General features: G+C 37.0%; 1 protein-coding gene across 3 annotated transcripts in view; it reads right to left on the reverse strand.

The window, feature by feature from the left end:
• Window positions 1-407: 407 nt before the first annotated feature.
• The window catches only part of CDH7 (cadherin 7), a 122,435-nt gene continuing 104,147 nt past the window's right edge, over window positions 408-18,695 (reverse strand). Inside the window, exons 9-10 of one of the 3 annotated variants that reach the window (XM_024754853.1) lie at window positions 16,769-17,020; window positions 408-1,108 (exon numbers count right to left, since the gene is read on the reverse strand). In XM_024754853.1, coding sequence (XP_024610621.1) covers window positions 615-1,108; window positions 16,769-17,020 — 746 coding nt within the window. In that variant the 3' untranslated portion in view covers window positions 408-614. Of the gene's footprint in view, window positions 1,109-16,369; window positions 17,021-18,695 lie in introns of those variants that run through there. The other 2 variants (XM_024754851.1, XM_024754852.1) reach the window with 2 other exon arrangements.

An 18,695-nucleotide genomic window follows, 5' to 3' on the forward strand; every position in this document is an offset into this window, starting at 1 on the left:
TTTGCTGAACAATGGTTTATGTTGCCTTAAACCAAATTTTGTTGGCTTGTATTGGAGGATTGGGGAGGATTTTCTAAGAATATTTATATTGCTAAATAAAAGGTATTTGCTAACTGACGGCAATAAAATTCTGCTGGATGCTCTAATCTAGCAAGCTGAAAGCATCACTGTGAATTAAATTTGTCCCAAGTTTTGATATGCAAGAAGCTCCAGGACTTTTCAATCCTGGCATATCATGTTTTATTCCCCTCCCTGCCAGTACCGTGAAGGTATGTACAGGACACCCTGGCAACACTGACAACACAGGGCACTACTTACAGAGGTTAGGTGCCTTTGCAGGTATCTGAGAGTTGCTATCTATTCACAAACCACTGAGCATTTCTTTTTATCAAAAAGCCTTCAAATGCTCACTCTGTGGTCAGTGCAGTCCCTTGGATAAGTCTAATGAAGATATGCTTCACCAAGGCAGAACCCTAAACGGTTAAAAATGGAGAGATATTTACAACCATTTCCTCTAGCAAGTGGAGTTCTTGTTTTCTGTATGTAGTGATGTTTTGTTTTGTTCTTTGCTTTTATACTTTTTCTTCAGTACATTTCAAACTACCGTTCCAGGGCTATGAGTACAGACTCTCCGGGCCAGTTCCGTACATGTCTGCGAGTCGTTTAAAACGCGGTCCCCAGTCACTAAGGTAGTCGTAATTCTGATCAGAGTTTGAGCTGATGGAATCTAGCGAGCTGAGCGATTCAGCCACCGAGCCATTTCCTTCGAAGGCGTATGTCTGCAAGGAATCGTAAGGCGGGGCGCAGGGGTCAATGTCGGCTTCCTTCAGTCTTTCCCAAATAAATTCCCGGAAAATGACATTATCTGGGATGCTTTTAAAAGTCGGTCGACTCAAGAACTGAATTTCTGGAGTCACATCTCTCCGGGTCTTGGTGTCTCTGAGGACGTTGAGGTTTCTGAGCGCGGCCATGTCAAAGGCTTCTGTGTCTTCCTCCCCCCCACCCTCGTCATCGTATCTAACGATGTTTTCTCTGATATCTCTCTCTTCGTCGAAAATAAGGGGCTCTTTTTTCCTTCTTCTCATAGTGACGATCAGGAGGATCAACACTGAAACAAGGAGACAGCAAAGGGAAAGTTTCAGTAAACTCGCCGGCCGCTCCCTCCCCCTGGTGAAATTACGCCTCTGATGTTGATTTCAGATTTTTCTGCCCTTTAAAGGGAAATGAATGGGCCGCCTACTTCCATGGGAATTCACAGCAGTAAATGTGCTAAAATTGCTACAGCGCCTTTAAAATAGAACACTTTTTATACATCAAGAAACCCTTTTCCACACCTGTTCAGAATTGATGTCTCCCTCTTGAACGTAACCCCCAAAGCATTTGACAGAGCAAATGGAAGGACCAGGGGAGGATAAATAATTTCAAAGCCATGAAACACCAAGGGATTTTTTTTTGAACTCCTTAATTGCTGGAAAGGCAAAGTGACATTCATAAATGTTTGGGGGTCTAATTTAACAACTGCAATTTCAGAAGGAAATGGATTATAGCATTTGGCTGGGTTCTTTGGAGAAATGCCTAGTACTTGTCTATGAAACTCAGCTGTTAAATAAAATCCAGTATGTTCAGACCATACACAAACATTAAAACCTTCTTTATAATAAGAGTCCCACTTTCAGTATGAAACACTGAGCTTGGTTTTTATGTATTATACCTAGAGAGAGAGTACAGGTTGTGAGATTTTTAGCAGTAGCCAATCATCCCTTTAACATTAGGAATTTTCTTTCCTATATCAAAATTAATAAATGATAAAGCACATGTTTGCACTGGAAAGCAGAGAACAACTACACTGGCTACTCTAAACAAACTGAATATACTTTTGTGCCTTTTAATAAGGACAGCTGTCCCTCTGTATCTGCAGGTTCCACATCCAAAGATTCAAGCAACCCCGGGGCTGAAACTATTTTCTTTTTTTAATTCCAGGAAGTTTCAAAAAGCAAAACTTGGATTTGCTTTACATAGGCTACTATTTTATATAATATTTACATTGAATTTACAACTATTTATATAGCATTTACATTGTACTGGGTATTATAAGTAACCTAGAGATGATTTAAAACATAGGGGAGGATGTGCATAGGTTATATGCAAATACTATGCCACTTTTATACAAAGGACTTGAGCATCCTTGGAGTTTGGTATATCGGAGTTCCTGGAACCAATTCCCTACAGATAGAGCTGGGTGACTATACACTAATAAGAAGGTGACTACTCTGCTCTATGAGTGACTGAATGCTTGCCGAATCGGGAACACATTAGATTTCATGGCCTGTTGAATCAAGTTAAAATGAAGTAGAAAGTATTCTTGAATTTTGGAATTCAAAAATACATGTTAGTGAATTATCTTTAATGATCTGTCTACAAGTTATCTTTTTAATAATTTTTAATCCCAATATTTTTTTTCCTGCAAGGTCTAGGAGGCCCAAAATATACACTAAGTGGATTATTGTTTCGGGTACGTTACTCTCAGCATAGTTTTAAAAAGGACTTTGAAATATTTATATTTAAAATACCTTTTAAGGTATTTCTTTGGCATTAAGAATAATTTGAGAATAAAAACATAAAACTAAGACATCAAGGTAATTCAGAGTAATTAAATGTAATGACTAGGGGTGAAGCATATTTCAGCCTTCAACTCAATCTGCTTTAAAAAACCAAAACTCTAAGGATTTATTTAACCAAAATGATTTTATTATCAATGAAAAGTATATGCTTTCTTAAGTATGTGTCTATTTGTTCTCTATCATCAACAGGAATATGACTGACAAAGATATTTTTACGGGAGATCTTTGGAAATAGTGGGAAATCAATTGTTTACTGGGGCACTTTTTTATTTCCTTTCCTATTTGACCCTGGCCTATTGCTCCCCCATAAGCTTTATCCACAGCCTACAATTTAGAAACTGAGATACATTTCTGAACTTTCTGGCCACCTTCTCATGTTGCCATGGCACATAAGTGCTTAATTCTCTTTTCTTGATATTATTTACTACATTTAAATGTTATCAACTGGCTTCATCAGAGTAGGAGATGTAGTTCAAAAGCCAATGCTTTTGAAATGAATGAAATACCATTCATTTCCTGTCTGTTCCCATAAATATTCTGCCATGCGTCTGCCCTCCCTGCTAAGTGTATTCCCAACCCTGTCCCTTTTGGTCTTCTGAAAATTAGCATTTCTACCACCCCTAAAGCCTTTTAGTTTTCAAGCTCCATGCTAGAATGTTACAACAAAGACATGTTTACAAGATTAATATGTTTCTGTGCTAACATTCTGGTATTTAGCTTTGCTGTCAAGAAGGCCTTGGATAAAAGTCCAGTCTTTCCAAATATTAGCTGTGTGATCTTGGGCAAGTAACTTGAACTGCACGTAGCCATATGTGACGATTATAGCCAAGTTCAGGGCTCACAGGGTGGAAAAGAGATTGGGGGGTAATGTCGGTAGAAGTAAACAGAATGCCAGGCACTTGCCGGTGTGCAGCAGAGATGTTTTCATTGTTATCCTCCGACCCACCAGGAATGTTAACTCAAAATTCTGTGAACACAGCAAGTGAAGACACTGTGTTTCTCCTTTGATCAAGGAAAAACAATGAACGAAGTTAGGTAACAAGCAAAGTAGAAGGTGTATGAAGTATGCATCAGGGCTTGTGCACTAAAGATTAAACTGGAGAGAGAGAGAAGGCAGTAAGGTGGAAAATGATGGTCTGTACACAGGACGTATCATGTGACCGTCACAGCCGTTCTCTGGGGTAGGTAATTTCCCATTCAATGGTTGTCTCAGACATGTGAAACAACCTGTCTGTGGTCAGTGTATTGATAGTAACTCGGGGTGAGGTGTACTCCTGTCTTCAAAGCTTCTGCACTTTCTATCACACTGTGGGCTTAGACCTTCCACAGAAGGTACCTGAGATACAAGCCGAGCACTCAGGTGACAATTGCTAGCTTGGAGGAAGACACATCAGGAAATCTGAATAAAAGAATTTTAGATTTATATACTTTAGTTTCTGAAACTTTTTACATAGTCTCCCAGAAATAAGTGATTGCAACAGAAAGGTGGACCAAGAAAGACTTCTCGTTAAGAAATCAAACCGAGTAAGACATGGAATGGAGAGGTAGCAGGGAGAATCGTGATGGGTAGGCAGGTGGAGGTAGGTGAAGATGAGAAATCTGTTACACATATTGGAGGGCAAAACTGAGGGGGAGCAAATGTCCAATTGAGTACAAAAATCGGATGGAAGAAGTGAATGGGCACAAGAGTAATGAGGGTGTGAAGAAGAGAAGAATTATGTAAGAATTAGATGCCCTTTTCATTTAAGTCAGTGTCTAAGAATGCAAAACGTTTCCAAGTTCTCAATTTTCTTTCCTTCTTATAATTACAACGATCTTGTCATAGATATCTATATCTCACAATTATTACATTCTATTGTCAGTGTGTTTTCACGCCACCAATAATACACTTGCCTTTTGACCCTCAATTATAGTGTTTAGTAAAAGTGAAATGTGAGAACCCAGGGGTGCATCAGCCCATGGGTCCAATGCCCATTAAGCATATTAATATCTTATGGAGTTTGTCTTATTTTCCATTCTCGCCTGAAGGTGACGAAAAATGTGAAGTGTTTTAGAAGGTCAGACAATTTAACATTTCAGTGACTTGGGAGAATATTAATTTCTAACTGCTTGAGCACGCTATAAAAAATAAATTTTAACCTTTACGTGGAACAAGTATTAACTGTTCTTCAGAGGTTATGGAGATGATTGCTGTATTAAAAGGAATATTTTCTGCCTAAGTAAGCACAAGATTATATATTTTAAGAGGTTTTATCATACATCTTTTCTATCATATGGACTATATACTTCTGAGTGGAGACAGAAGGAAAGGTTTAGGTCTAGTTGAAGTCTAGACGTGTACTTGAATCGCGCTGGTTTGTGAATTTATATTCACTGATGTGCTAACCATTTTGTGCATTTGGTATAGTGATGCTACGGTGCACACGGCAGTAGACGTGACACACTTCCTCATGGAAGTTACAATTAAATGGGGTGGACAAATACTCATCACGCAAGAGAACGGTATGTAAAAGCAGAACAGTGAGAATTCTTCCTAAAGAGGGAAGTATGATCTTTTAAGGCTATGTATTAGGGGAAACAGGTTAGAGGAGGCCTTAAGGCAGAGTAACCGAAGGCTGAGGGTGGAGATGTGATACGGAAGAATATCCTCGGCACAGTCAACCAGTGAGCAAAGGTGTGAGGCCAACGTGTGGGTGGAGAGCAAAGCAGGAAACAGGAGGGAAGCCAGGAGACAGGCACCAGCCAGGCCCTGCCGGCCCACGAGCCAACTAGCGTGAAGGAGGGCACAATACGGTCAGGTGTCTTTTCTGAAAAAAAATCATTCTGATTAGACTAAGGAGGTAGGGAAGAGTAGATGTGAGAAAAGAAGTTAGAATGCATAATGTTGACCTAATTTCTGATTTTAGGATTCAGTTTCCTAATGTTTGATGCAACATTCTCCAAGCATTCCAGTATGTAGGAAGTAAGTGCTGGGCGCTGACAAAATCTAACGAGGTTCCCTGCATCCAAGTAGCTCACTGTGTAGGCTATATTTACACAGATAAATAGAGTTCAAGTCGTCACGCAGTTCGTTGTAAGAAGGTACAGACATGCATGGGTGCAAAGCACGCAGACCAGGAGACCACCAGGTCTCCCAAACCCGAGAGAAACAGAACGGAAGACGGAGAAAAATTTAGAAGTTGATACTATAAGTTAGTGAACTCCTTTATTCTAACCTTCACTGTGGTGTGTGTCAGATACATATCCAGACAGTTAACCTGGAACATGCTTTCTACTGAATCACCTTGGCAGTATTTTAGTCTTACTTTCCTAACGCACTTCCCAGTGGCTAACGGTAGAATTATTTACCCAGAACTAAATAGAATTCTGCAGATATAATCTGATCACCACAAAATGCTGCCGGCTTCTAAATGAGGCTACTTACACTAAAGAACAACTTCTTCCATTCATGTATTAACATATTTCAAATACTGAGTCTGGGCTTCATTTTAAACCACTCAGTCATGTATACTACCATCAGGCCAGTTTTCCCCATCCTTAAAAATCTGTAAAAGGTTTTTGTTTTCATTTGCAAGACTATATGTAAACCTGTGAAATATCAGTTTCTTAAGATTAACCCATTGTTTATAGACTTCTTCCAAAAGGTTAGTGCCTGAATTTCATTTAATTCAACAGTATTTTTACTGAGCACAGACCTTCTAAAACTGTAAGCCCCATAAGGGCAGTGATCTTATTCTGTACAGATATATCTAGAGCACAAAAAACAGTATCTGATACTAAGATTTCAGTAAATATTTGTTAAATTGACAAAGTACGGGCAAGCTACTATGGAGATATGCAGATAGCTCTTGCCATTAAGTTCAGTATTTTATATAAGAAAAAAATTATTATATAATACAACTATATAGCATTATAACATACACTGAGGAAATATGTATTGGAAGGTACAGCCAGGATGCTCAGAGAATGCAGACAAGATGACACTAAGGTAAGACTTGAAGGATAAGCCAGCCTTCACCAAGAAACTTATAAACATTCAGAATTTCTTATTAGTCATAAAATACTTGTCTAAATCTTCACTATTCAACATGGTAGCCATGAGCCACAAGCGGTGAACAAGCGTTTGAAATGTGGCTATTCCTATTTAAAATGTGAATTGAGATGTGCTCTAAGTGTAAAATGTCCATGTGATGTTGAAGACTTAATTTGTTAAGTAAAATATATTAATAATTTAATTGATACATGTTAAAATTATGATAGTTTATACTACATTAAATTAAATATATTATTAGCATTTATTTCACTTTTTAAAAAGTTTTTGCTAATGAGGTTCCTTGAAAAATTTTAATTACATATGTGTTTCACACTTGTGAATCACGATGTATTTCTTTTGGACAGTTGATCTAAACAGAAGATTTGGGAATACTAGAAAACTGAACTGCATATGGTCTTAAGGTATACTACTCTTATAGTAGGAGATTTTATTACCAAATGACATACTGAATGGTGAAAATTATTATACTACAATTTATTAGGTGTAACTGAAAACTGACCTAAATGAAAACTTGCTAGCGCAATCAGGCTACAAGTTCAGTAATTTTTTATAATTATCCACATCAATGGGCAAGTAAACTTAGCTTTTAAATAACTTCCCCCTGCCTGTTTCCTCCTCTCCAAAATGGAAATAATAGTACTTACTTCAAAGAAAATGTCTCATAGTAACTTTACAAAGATTGAGTTTATATTTGTATAGTACTTAAATAGTGCTACACATAGTAAGCACTGTGATTTTGTTAAAAATTTTGTTTTTCTAAATTTCTATAATAAATTCTTACACAGTTCAGTTCCTATCTTTGTGGTCTTGCTAAAATTTGAGTCATATAAGTGGTGCACAGAAAGAAACATACATTTTGCCATTCGTACACGTGTGATTTTGATAAACCTCAGTTGATTTAGTTAATGTGTTTGGTATCTACTCTCTTCCATTGATTGGGTGGTATAATAATGAAGAATAGAGATACCAGGCCTATTCATGAGGGGCTTAAAATATGTAACAAAGGTAGTAAAATAAGCAGTAGAGTGTGATAAGTACTATTCACTGATTCCCCAAAATATTTGTCCTCCTGGGTGCCCTATGCTAGGCCTTGAAAATATAATGGTTTTAAAAAGATATTAAGGTCATTACTCTCAAGGTGCTTTTATATTTGAGCAAGGTAAACATTTACTAATTGTGATATGTGCTACAAAGGAAACACAGGTTCATGATAAAGACCCACGGGCATGAGGAACACCTAATTTAATCAGTGGTTGAGGACATTCCCTCTTTGAAGGTAATACTGAGCTGGGGCATAAAGAATAGCATGAGACCAACAGGTGAAGGGAAGCAGAAAGAAGGTTTCAGGGACATGGGGGCATGTTTGAATCTCATGGAAATACAGGCCCTGTGGCTCTTCCTACTGGGAGAGTGAAGGATCAGATAGCCTGATGCCATCAAGAGGTGAGCAGGTGTCAGAATGTGCCTTGCTTTGTGGGCTGTGAGGAACATCTGGATTTCATGTAAGTATATGTGACACTTCTGAAATGCTTCAAGCAAAGAAATTATGTTTTAAAAAGTGAAATGATAGGAAAAATACAGGGGTACTAGTGCATTCGCGCTGTGATCACAGATGGATGTCACTGGAAATGACATCTAAGGAAAAGATTTAAAGGATGAGAGAAGTCAACTTATCATTTTGTCTGGATTTACGTGCTGTGTAATCAGACAGATCCCCAGTAACAGAGGGCCAAACTTTGAATGTGCACTTATGAACCCACTCTATTATTTGTAGTCACAAAGAATAAAGATTTGTAATTAATAAAATTCAAGTGTATGATTGAGATAAATTAGATATCAAATATAGCATTTTTAACTGAAATTTAAACTGAATTTTAAAGTATCCAACTGCAATAATCTTTAGACTCTAAAAATCATATATTCTTATCTTTTTTTCTTGAGCCCATGTATAACTCCAGGGCTATTAATCTGAAAATATAATCTAAATGCTTTTAACCTGTGCCATATCAATTTTCCAGGAAAATTAGAGAAATAGGCTGGATCTCAAAAGGCCTAAAACTGTAGAATGTTATGAAATGGGAAAATTCAGGTCCGCTACTTATGGATAAATGACAAAATCTAATGTTCTTCTCTACTACTGAGTACATCTAAACATTCATGGATTCATTCAGTATGCATGTATCATATGCCTTCTCTATTTCACATCAGCATTTTATGAGATGCTATGTATACAATGATGAAATAATGCTTGGTCATTGCCTCCAAAAGCAGGAGTCCACCAGAGGAGATAGACAAAGAGACAAACCACAGCCCATGAAGGATGCTCTAAGACTCTTTTATACAAGGTGTTATGCAGCCCCTAGGAACAGTACCCAGCTTGGACTCAGAAGCAAAGGAAGTAAGTCTTGACTACAAAAAAAGAGTTACTATTTGTGGATTCTGGGGAGAGGTATTCCAGGAAGGAGGAGCAAAGCATATAAGAAGAGGTAAAACAAAGCAGGATGAGTCTGAGAAAGTGCAACTCTGCAATTTAAAGTACACTGTGAGTGGAGAGAGAAAAGGCTGAACTGGGAGGGAGCATTTAGGTCATAGACAGAACGTGATTCTAGTCTGTAGACAATGGCGAGACACAGAGAAGGTGACTCTAGTCTGTAGACAATGGCAAGACACAGAAATCTTATTTTAGGCTGGGCACGCTGCAATCACATTTGCTTTTAAAAAGCTTACTCCCTCTGTGGTCCTGGATTGGAGCTGACAGAGACTGGGGAAATTACCATAATTCAGGGGCGGAAAGATGGACCGTGGACAAAATCAGGTGCAACATCAAGGGAGAGAAAGACAGACAGATTCAAGAACCAAACTAAAATGAACAGCACTTAGGGACTGATTGGCTATGGAGGATGGAACAGACAGAAGAGTGAAGGCTGACTGATTACACCCAAAAAACACTTAAAGTAGGCACTAAATCAAGGTAAGAGATAGGAATGTAGGACGATTGTTCAGTGTATGGTAATTTCAGATTTCTCATGTCAGCAGTCCACCAGAACAATGACTGTACCTATCTAGATCTGCTGTTTAAGATCCAAACCAGAGATTTGCAAAACATCTGCATATGAGATACTGTTTTTCATGTCTCAAGACAGGAAGAAGTTTAATCACAACTGAAATTGATCCTTCCTTCTCCCAGAATAAGTATCACAAAATTCCTCTCCATTAAATATGTGAGTTAGAATGATTTCATTTAAGGCTCATGTGAGACAGAAAAACTGACCTAAGTACAATGAATAGTTTATGCCCAAAGGCAATTGGTATATCTTGGTTGTAATGAAGCATAATCTCATATTTAACATACTCCCAACCTTGAGAGAACATGTTTAGAATTGTGTAAGTGGAGGACATTTTAAATTAGACACTCAGAGTTCACCAAAGACGTCCTAAAGTCACTATGTGAAACAAAGATGGAGTTGCCATATCCACAGATCTACAGGTGCTTCCAGAGACACACAGGTCTTTCAGATTAGAAAATACGTAGGGAAAAATACCTTATAAAGGACATCCAGAAGGCAGTCTGGGCTGTGTTTGGGTCCTGGGTCTGACACATTATAACATTGTACATGTCTCCGCTAATATACAGTTCTCTCATACAAAAAGTAGGAATAGCAATAACAATACTTAATAATACCTGCTTAGGAAATATGAGAATTAAATTAGGCAACACTTGTAAAGCACTTAGTATGAACTTGTTCAGTGTAATTCGTTGTTTAGAATAAAAGAAACACATCTGCTATAATAAATTAGCAACTATAGTCTGCCTGTTATTACCACTAGGACTGCTATGTCAAATGTTCTTTCCTTACAGATTACGATGGGGATTTCTCTTTTACATATTGCCCTCATTTTTTTCTCTGCAATTTAACATTTTTTGCTTAAGTAACACTATCACTTACAAAACCAGGAAACTAGTTTCCTGTTGAACCAAATCATGAATGGTCTCCACAGTTAAGAGCAGAGCAAATACTGTTTAGGTCTTGGTAGATCAGGGAAGAAAAGTGAAAAGATGCATGACAGCTAAACATCCAGCTGGCTACCCTGGACACACTGGAACTGGAAAAGCTTGAATTCCATGTAGTAGACAGTGGTTTCCACAAATGCCTTCTCAAACCTGGAGGTGGGCCAGTCTAATTAATCCCCACTGTGTCTGAAGAGCTAGAGGGGATGTTATAGGACTTCAATTACTTGGACTTAAGGTTGAAATAGGGAAAGAACAAAACTTAATATATAGTCAATTCAGTGGCAGTTTTAGTGAACAGGAAAAAACTCCTTTGTACAGACTAAAAGAAAGAAACTAGCTGTAATATTCTCTGAATAGATGTGCAATATTTAACATTGACACCATACATTAAAACAAAACAACTGAAATACTTTCCAGTTATTTCTGGAAAAACCACTGAAGTAATTATTTAAGTGCTTTCAGCCTGGTAGGAAAAAAACTGGGTATATCAACAATTACAAATTTTACTATGACAGGACTTCCCTGGTGGTCCAGTGGTTATGACTCGATGCTTCCAATGCAGGAGACATGGGTTCGGTCCCTGGCCAGGGAACTAAGATCCCATATGTTGTGAGGCATGGCTAAAAAAATAAATTTAAAAAAATTTTTAAAATTAATTATGTGAAAATGCATAATGAAATTTTTGTTGGAGTAAAATAGTTATTCAAGCCTTAGATTACTAAACTATCTTGCCATATATTGGTGACATTTTTCTACATGAAAAATAATTGTGGCATCTGCTTGATAATTTTATCATGAACTTTGAATATGAAAATAACATCTCCCGTTCAAGTGTACTCAGTGTAAATAAAGGAAAGCTCATGTTCTGATTTTTGGATCATCTCAGAGAATTCAGGTGCAAATAAATTATAGATAGAGGATGACAGCAAGAGTGAGGAGAGAGAAATCAGAAAAGAATTCACCCATAAAGTTAGAAGAATACAAATACAGGTGAAGACTGACAAATCCAATTTCACTTCAAATCTTGAGGAAAAAAAAGAACTACATGTGAACGGCTTTTAAAAAAGTACTTGCAAGGTGTATTTCTTTTAGTTTAATCCAAAAGCAGTGATTGAGAAAAGGAGACCTAGAATCTGATGACTTAACAGCCACTAAATTATACCTCCTTTTCCTCCTCTGCAAAGGGCTGGAAATGATTTCTGTGATGCCTCCCAGTAATATTCTGAAACCTTCAGTACACCCCCTTCTATGTTACAAGTAGCTTTAATTTATCACATCAGTGGAACACAAACTTGGCATGTAGTGAAGCATGCTTTTTTTAGGCGTCTAAAGTGCAGATGTGTCCCCAGTTCCACTCTTAAATTGAACTTGATCCTCAAATTCTTCTCCCCTCTTCACCTTGCTTTTTTCTAACAATATTTGTTCGGAACCCTGAAAAGGAATGGGTTACAAACACTGGTGCCTAGTGTCCAGAAAGGAGGTGTTGTAAAAAATGAGTCATTTGTGCATCAGAAGTCAGGTTCATACCAGGCTGTGCATCCCATCTGCACCCCTGAGTACTGGCTCTGGCACCTGTCATAAAAACCCAGAGCCTATAACAGAAGAGACAGGACCAAAAGAGTAAAAGGTCCTGGTTATCTGCTCTAAAAAGTTAATCAGGTGGCAAGATACTCTTTCTGAACTGAAATGCTAATATTTGAACATACAGATTACTAGGCAGAATCCTTACTGGGAAAAGGAAGCTGTAGACAGAAGCATTGGGTTCCAAACTGTATTTCAGTACAATAGGCTCTGTTTTGACTTGTTCTTGTAGAAACTTTTAAAAAATGAATAAACTATGGAACATAAACATTTGATTTTTAGAAATGCAAGAGGCGTTCCTCAACTAGTGTCTCTATAAGGAAAATGCTCAAATTTAACAAAAAGAGTAGTCATACTTAAAATCCCCCAAACCTATGACTTTACCCTGAAATATATGTATGTATGTACACACACACTCATATCTATCACATGCAAGAATGAAGTCTAATACAACTATTTCACTTACTTTCAGTAACAGCTATGTAATTATTTTAAATGAATTAGAATCACCAAGAAATATAAATTGCAAGGAATGCCTAAGTCACAGATGAAAGTATTTTCTAAAATGAAGTAGGCTTCATTAGAGGGACACCCTTTAAAAACAAAAAAGTTAACTGCTGTGCATGATTAAATTCTAGGTAATACAATTTTATCTTACTCCTTTGAAATCAGGTATAATCTAATCTAAACTGTCTGTGATAAGCTAGTCAAGTTCAAAAGGAGTCATCCACACATCATCTACCTATGTCCTTTTGGACATAGGGCTGGTACCAGTCCCTCCCCCTAGGAAGTCTGCACAAGTCCCTGGACCATCCTCACCCACCAGGGGGCAGACACCAGAAGTAAAAGGAACTATTAATACAAACCTGCAGCCTGCGAAAAGGAGACCACAAACACATAAACATTAAAACAACATTAAACACACCAACATTCACATTATAGAGATCCCAGAAGTAGAAGAGAAAGGGCCTGAGAAAATATTTGAAGAGATTATAGCTGAAAACTTCCCTAATATGAGAAAGGAAACACTCAAGTTCAGGAAGCACAGAGAGTCCCACATGGGATAAACCCAAGGAGTAACATGCCAAGACACACATTAATCAAACTGACAAAAATTAAATACAAAGAAAAAATATTAAAAGCAGCAAGGGAAAAGCAACATACAAAGGAATCCCTATAAGGTTATCAGCAGATTTCTCAGCAGAAACTCTGCAAGCCAGAAGGGAGTGGCATGATATATTTAAAGTGATGAAAGGGAAAAACCTACAACGAAGAATACTATATACCCAGCAAGGCTCTCATTCAGATGCAACAGAGAAATCAAAATTTTTACAGACAAGCAAAAGCTAAGAGAATTCAGCACCACCAAAACAGCTTTACAACAAACACTAAAGGAACTTCTCTAGTCAGGAAAGAAAAAAAAAATGTGTCCACAACTAGAAACAAGAAAATCACAAATGGGAAAGCTCACCACTAAAGGCAAACATACAGTAAAAGTAGGAAATCATCTACACACAAATATGATATCAAGACCAGCAACCATGAGAAGAGGAGGGTACAAATACAGGAAATGGGAAATGCATTTGAAATTAAGAGACCAGAAACTTGAAACCTCCTCTCTCTCTCTCTCTCTATATATACACACACACACATACATATATACATATATAGCTATATCAAAACCTCATAAGAACTGCAAACCAAAAAACAAGATACACACGAAAAAGAAAAAGGAATCCAAACACAATGCTAAAGATAGTCATCAAATCACAAAAGAGAACAAAAGAATGAAACAAAAAAGACCTAAAAAAACAATTCCAAAACAATTAACACATGGCAATAAGTACATATCAAGAATTACTTTAAATGTAAATGGATTAAATATTCCAACCAAAAGACAGACTGGTAGAATGGATAGAAAAATAAGATCTGTATATATGCTGTCTACAAGAGACCCACTTCACATCTAGGAACACATACATACTGAAAATGAGGGTATGGAAAAAGGCATTTCATGCAAATGGAAATCAAAAGAAAGCTGGTATAGCAATACTCAGACAAAATATACTTTAAAGACTGTTACAAGAGACAAGGAAGGACACTACATAACGATCAAGGGATCAATCCTAGATGAAGATATAACAACTGTAAATATATATGCACCCAACATAGGAGCACCTCAATATACAAGGCAAATTCTGACAGCCATAAAAGGGGAAACCGACAGGAACACAATAATGGTGGGGGACTTTAATACCCCACTTACACCAATGGACAGATCGTTCAGACAGAAAATCAGTAAGGAAACACAGGCCTTAAATGACACATTAGACTAGATGGACCTAATTGATATTTATAGGACATTCCATCGAAAAGCAGCAGAATACACTTTCTTCTCAAGATGGACCACATCTTGGGCCACAAATCAAGCCTCAGTAAATTGAAGAAAACTGAAATCATATCAAGCATCTTTTCAAACAACAATGCTATGAGATTATAAATTTACAGGGAAAAAAACCCTAAAACACACAAACATGTGGAGGCTAAATAATATGTTACTAAACAACCAATGGATCATTGAAGAAATCAGGAAATAAAAAAAACACCTAGAGAGAAATGACAATGAAAACATGACGATCTAAAACTTATGGGACACAGCAAAAGCAGTACTAAGAGGGAAGTTTACAGCAATAAAATCTTACCCTCAGGAAACAAGAAAAATCTCAAACCTAACCTTACACCTAAAGCAACTAGAGAAAGAACAATCAAAATCTAAAGTTAGTAGAAGGAAACAAATCATAAATATCAGAGCAGCACAGGGAACTCTATATTCTGTAATAACCTTTATGGGAAAAGAATCAAAAAATGAAAAAAATATCTCCATTCTTTTATATATATATATATATATATATAAAATAGATTCACCTTGCTATACACCTGAAACTAACACAACTATATACCAATAAAATTAAAAAACAAACAGAAAAACACCACAAAGGAAAATCTTTATCTTCTCATCTAGGTTATCCAACTACTATAAAATACACAACTTACCTCTTAATATTTTTTGAAACCTGATAGAGAAATAATAAGCACTTTGCAATGGTTCCATATTTTTCAACTTAGTCCCTTATACTCTAATTAGACTTTAATTGGGAATTATTTGCCATTTCTAATGAATTTCTAAAAGTTTTGGCAATCTATGTGAAGCTATATGAGAAAAAGTTTATTTCCTTCTAGATTTATTTGGTTAGCTGAAGTTATAGAAGATAATAACTTCCATTTTTATGAGATCATTTACACAGTGTATTAGTGAGTATGTCTTAGCTTGGTTAATACGTTGAGAACTTGCTTCATTGATAATGCTTAAAATTTACTCAATGTTCACTAGATGGTTGGCACATGAATTATCTCATTTAATTTTCACAACAACCTTATGAGTCTAGTTCTATTCTTTTCCCCTTTGAGATTAAGAAGCTAGCCTTAGAAGAAGTAATGTTTTCCTGGTGAAGAGCTAGTACATATTGGAGGCAGTCATAAAAGCTAGGTTTTATCGAACTCCATAAATCTTGTTTTTAAACATTATACAATTATGACTCCCATTGCTAAATTCTGCATTTACAAAAATATAAGTGAATTTACAAATTATATTAAACCCCAAGAAAACACAGAGTACAGGCTCAGATGCAAAATTAAATGCTGACTGTCCTTGCTGTAGGAAGGTACACTTTGCCCTCACAGAATGTAAAGGAATAAACCCATTACCCAATGCCCATGTTGGATACCTCCCAATTTTTAAAAGGATGCTGCATAATCTCTTATAAAACTGCAATTCTAATGAGTTATAAATCCAACCTAACCACATAACAAAGTAATCACGGAAAAGTACGATTAAATGTAAATTCTTCTTGGGAAATTTTGCACTGCTGAAATTTCAAACCTTTTAAGATTCGCAAATAATTATAAAACCCACCTTAAATCTTAAGAGAGGTAGGACGTAAAGCCATCATTTCTTTTTTTTTAAGCCCCCATATTCACTGGTCTTTTTTCATTATGTATTTCAAACACACAGGCAAGAATAGAGACTAATATAAAGAGTGTTCATGTCTTAAGGAATTAAATATCATCGATTCCACCCAAGGCCATTATTTCTAAAATAAGCATATTATCAAAGCAACATAGAAAAAATTCTCTTTAATACAGTTCCCGGAATTCTAAAGCAAACAGCTGGGAGATATAGTAAATGTTTTAAAGATCTTGTAAAAATTCAATTTTAAACATAAGCCATTTATCTTCACTTTTTAAAAAAATGAAATTGATAATTTTTCTGAGTTATCACTGGAAAGTGTGGCCAGTGATCATAGATTGCTCTGTGACCCAAATACCATGGATTAGAATATCTGCATATGTTCTCAAAAGGTATGAAGAGGAAAAGAAAAAAGTTCTGACCTATGGTGGTGTGACTGCTCTTACAGAGCAAGCATTGCAAACAGTACCTACCCAGTAATGTCAGGACACAGGCCAGTATTGCGATCAGGGCTCCCGTGCTGAGGCCAGCAGGGAGGACGTAGGCCTCGGCGTTGCAGGTCTGGGCTACCCCATCTGCATCACAGTCACAGACACGGATGGTGAGGGTGTTGGTGCTGCTAAGTGAAGGTGATCCACTGTCCACGATGAAGACTGGCAGATAATAAACAGATTGCTCCTGTCTCCGGAAGCCATTTCTCCTGGTGAGAATTGAGGCTGTGTTGTCTAGAATAAAGAAAGCAAATGCATGGAACACAAGATTTCTGATGGACTCTGTCCCACCAAACTTTTAAGGACCTAAATGTAAGGCCAGAAACTATCAAACTCTTAGAGGAAAACATAGGCAGAACCCTCTATGACATAAATCACAGCAAGATCCTTCCTGACCCACCTCCTAGAGAAATGGAAATAAAAACAAAAATAAACAAATGGGACCTAATGAAGCTTCAAAGCTTTTGCACAGCAAAGGAAACCATAAACAAGACGAAAAGACAACTCTCAGAATGGGAGAAAATATTTGCAAATGAAGCAACGGACAAAGGATTAATCTCCAAAATTTACAAGCAGCTCAGTATCAAAAAACAACCCAATCCAAAAATGGGCCGAAGACCTAAATAGACATTTCTCCAAAGAAGATATACAGATTGCCAACAAACACATGAAAGAATGCTCAACAACATTAATCATTAGAGAAATGCAAATCAAAACTACAATGAGGTATTACCTCACACTGGTCAGAATGGCCATCATAAAAAAATCTACAAACGAACAATGCTGGAGAGGGTGTGGAGAAAAGGGAACCCTCTTGCACTGTTGGTGGGAATGTAAATTGATACAGCCACTGTGGAGAACAGCATGGAGGTTCCTTAAAAAATAAAACTAGAACTACCATATGACCCTGCAGTCCCCCTACTGGGCATATACCCTGAGGAAACCAGAATTTAAAAAGAGTCATGTACCAAAATGTTCATTGCAGCACTATTTACAATAGCCAGGACATGGAAGAAACCTAAGTGTCCACTGACAGATGAATGGATAAAGAAGATGTGGCACATATATACAATGGAATATTACTCAGCCATAAAAAGAAACGAAATTGAGTTATTTGTAGTGAGGTGGATGGACCTAGAGACTGGCATGCAGAGTGAAGTAAGTCAGAAAGAGAAAAACAAATACTGTATACTAACACATATATACGGAATCTAAAAACAAAATGGTTCTGAAGAACCTAGCCAGGACAGGAAATAAAGACACAGACGTAGAGGTGGACTTGAGGACACAGGGAGGGAGAAGGGTAAGCTGGGACGAAGTGAGAGTGGCATGTACATATATACATGACCAAACGTAAAATAGATAGCTGGTGGGAAGCAGCCGCATAGCACAGGGAGATCAGCTTGGTGCTGTGTGACCACCTAGAGGGGTGGGATAGGGAGATGCAAGAGGGAGGAGATATGGGGATATATGTATATGTATAGCTGATGCACTTTGTTATACAGCAGAAACTAACACACCATTGTAAAGCAATTATACTCCAATGAAGATGTTAAAAAAATAACTAAATAAATTTAAAAAAACTTTATCTGACTTAAGTCACTCTCCTTAGCTTCTTTTGACAGGGAGCTGTATTTCCAAATATCGGTTCGTGTGAATACATTTTAATACGTTTATGTCATGCTATATGGTTATATCCAAAGAAACAGTTATAAAGTAAAACTGAACGGGAAAATGTTTATACATCATTTATTACATTACCTGCAACTTGGTAAAAATCACATATACCTTTTTACTAATCTTAACATTTCAAACCATATGCTTATAAAGAAGATAATAAAAATTAACAGGTTAAGTATCATCATCAGATAGCATAGGTGAAATTTCCAATCCATCTTTTCTTGGACAA

The sequence above is a fragment of the Neophocaena asiaeorientalis genome, unplaced genomic scaffold (assembly GCF_003031525.2).
Source record: "Neophocaena asiaeorientalis asiaeorientalis breed wild unplaced genomic scaffold, Neophocaena_asiaeorientalis_V1.1 scaffold124, whole genome shotgun sequence".
Classification (NCBI taxonomy): domain Eukaryota; kingdom Metazoa; phylum Chordata; class Mammalia; order Artiodactyla; family Phocoenidae; genus Neophocaena; species Neophocaena asiaeorientalis.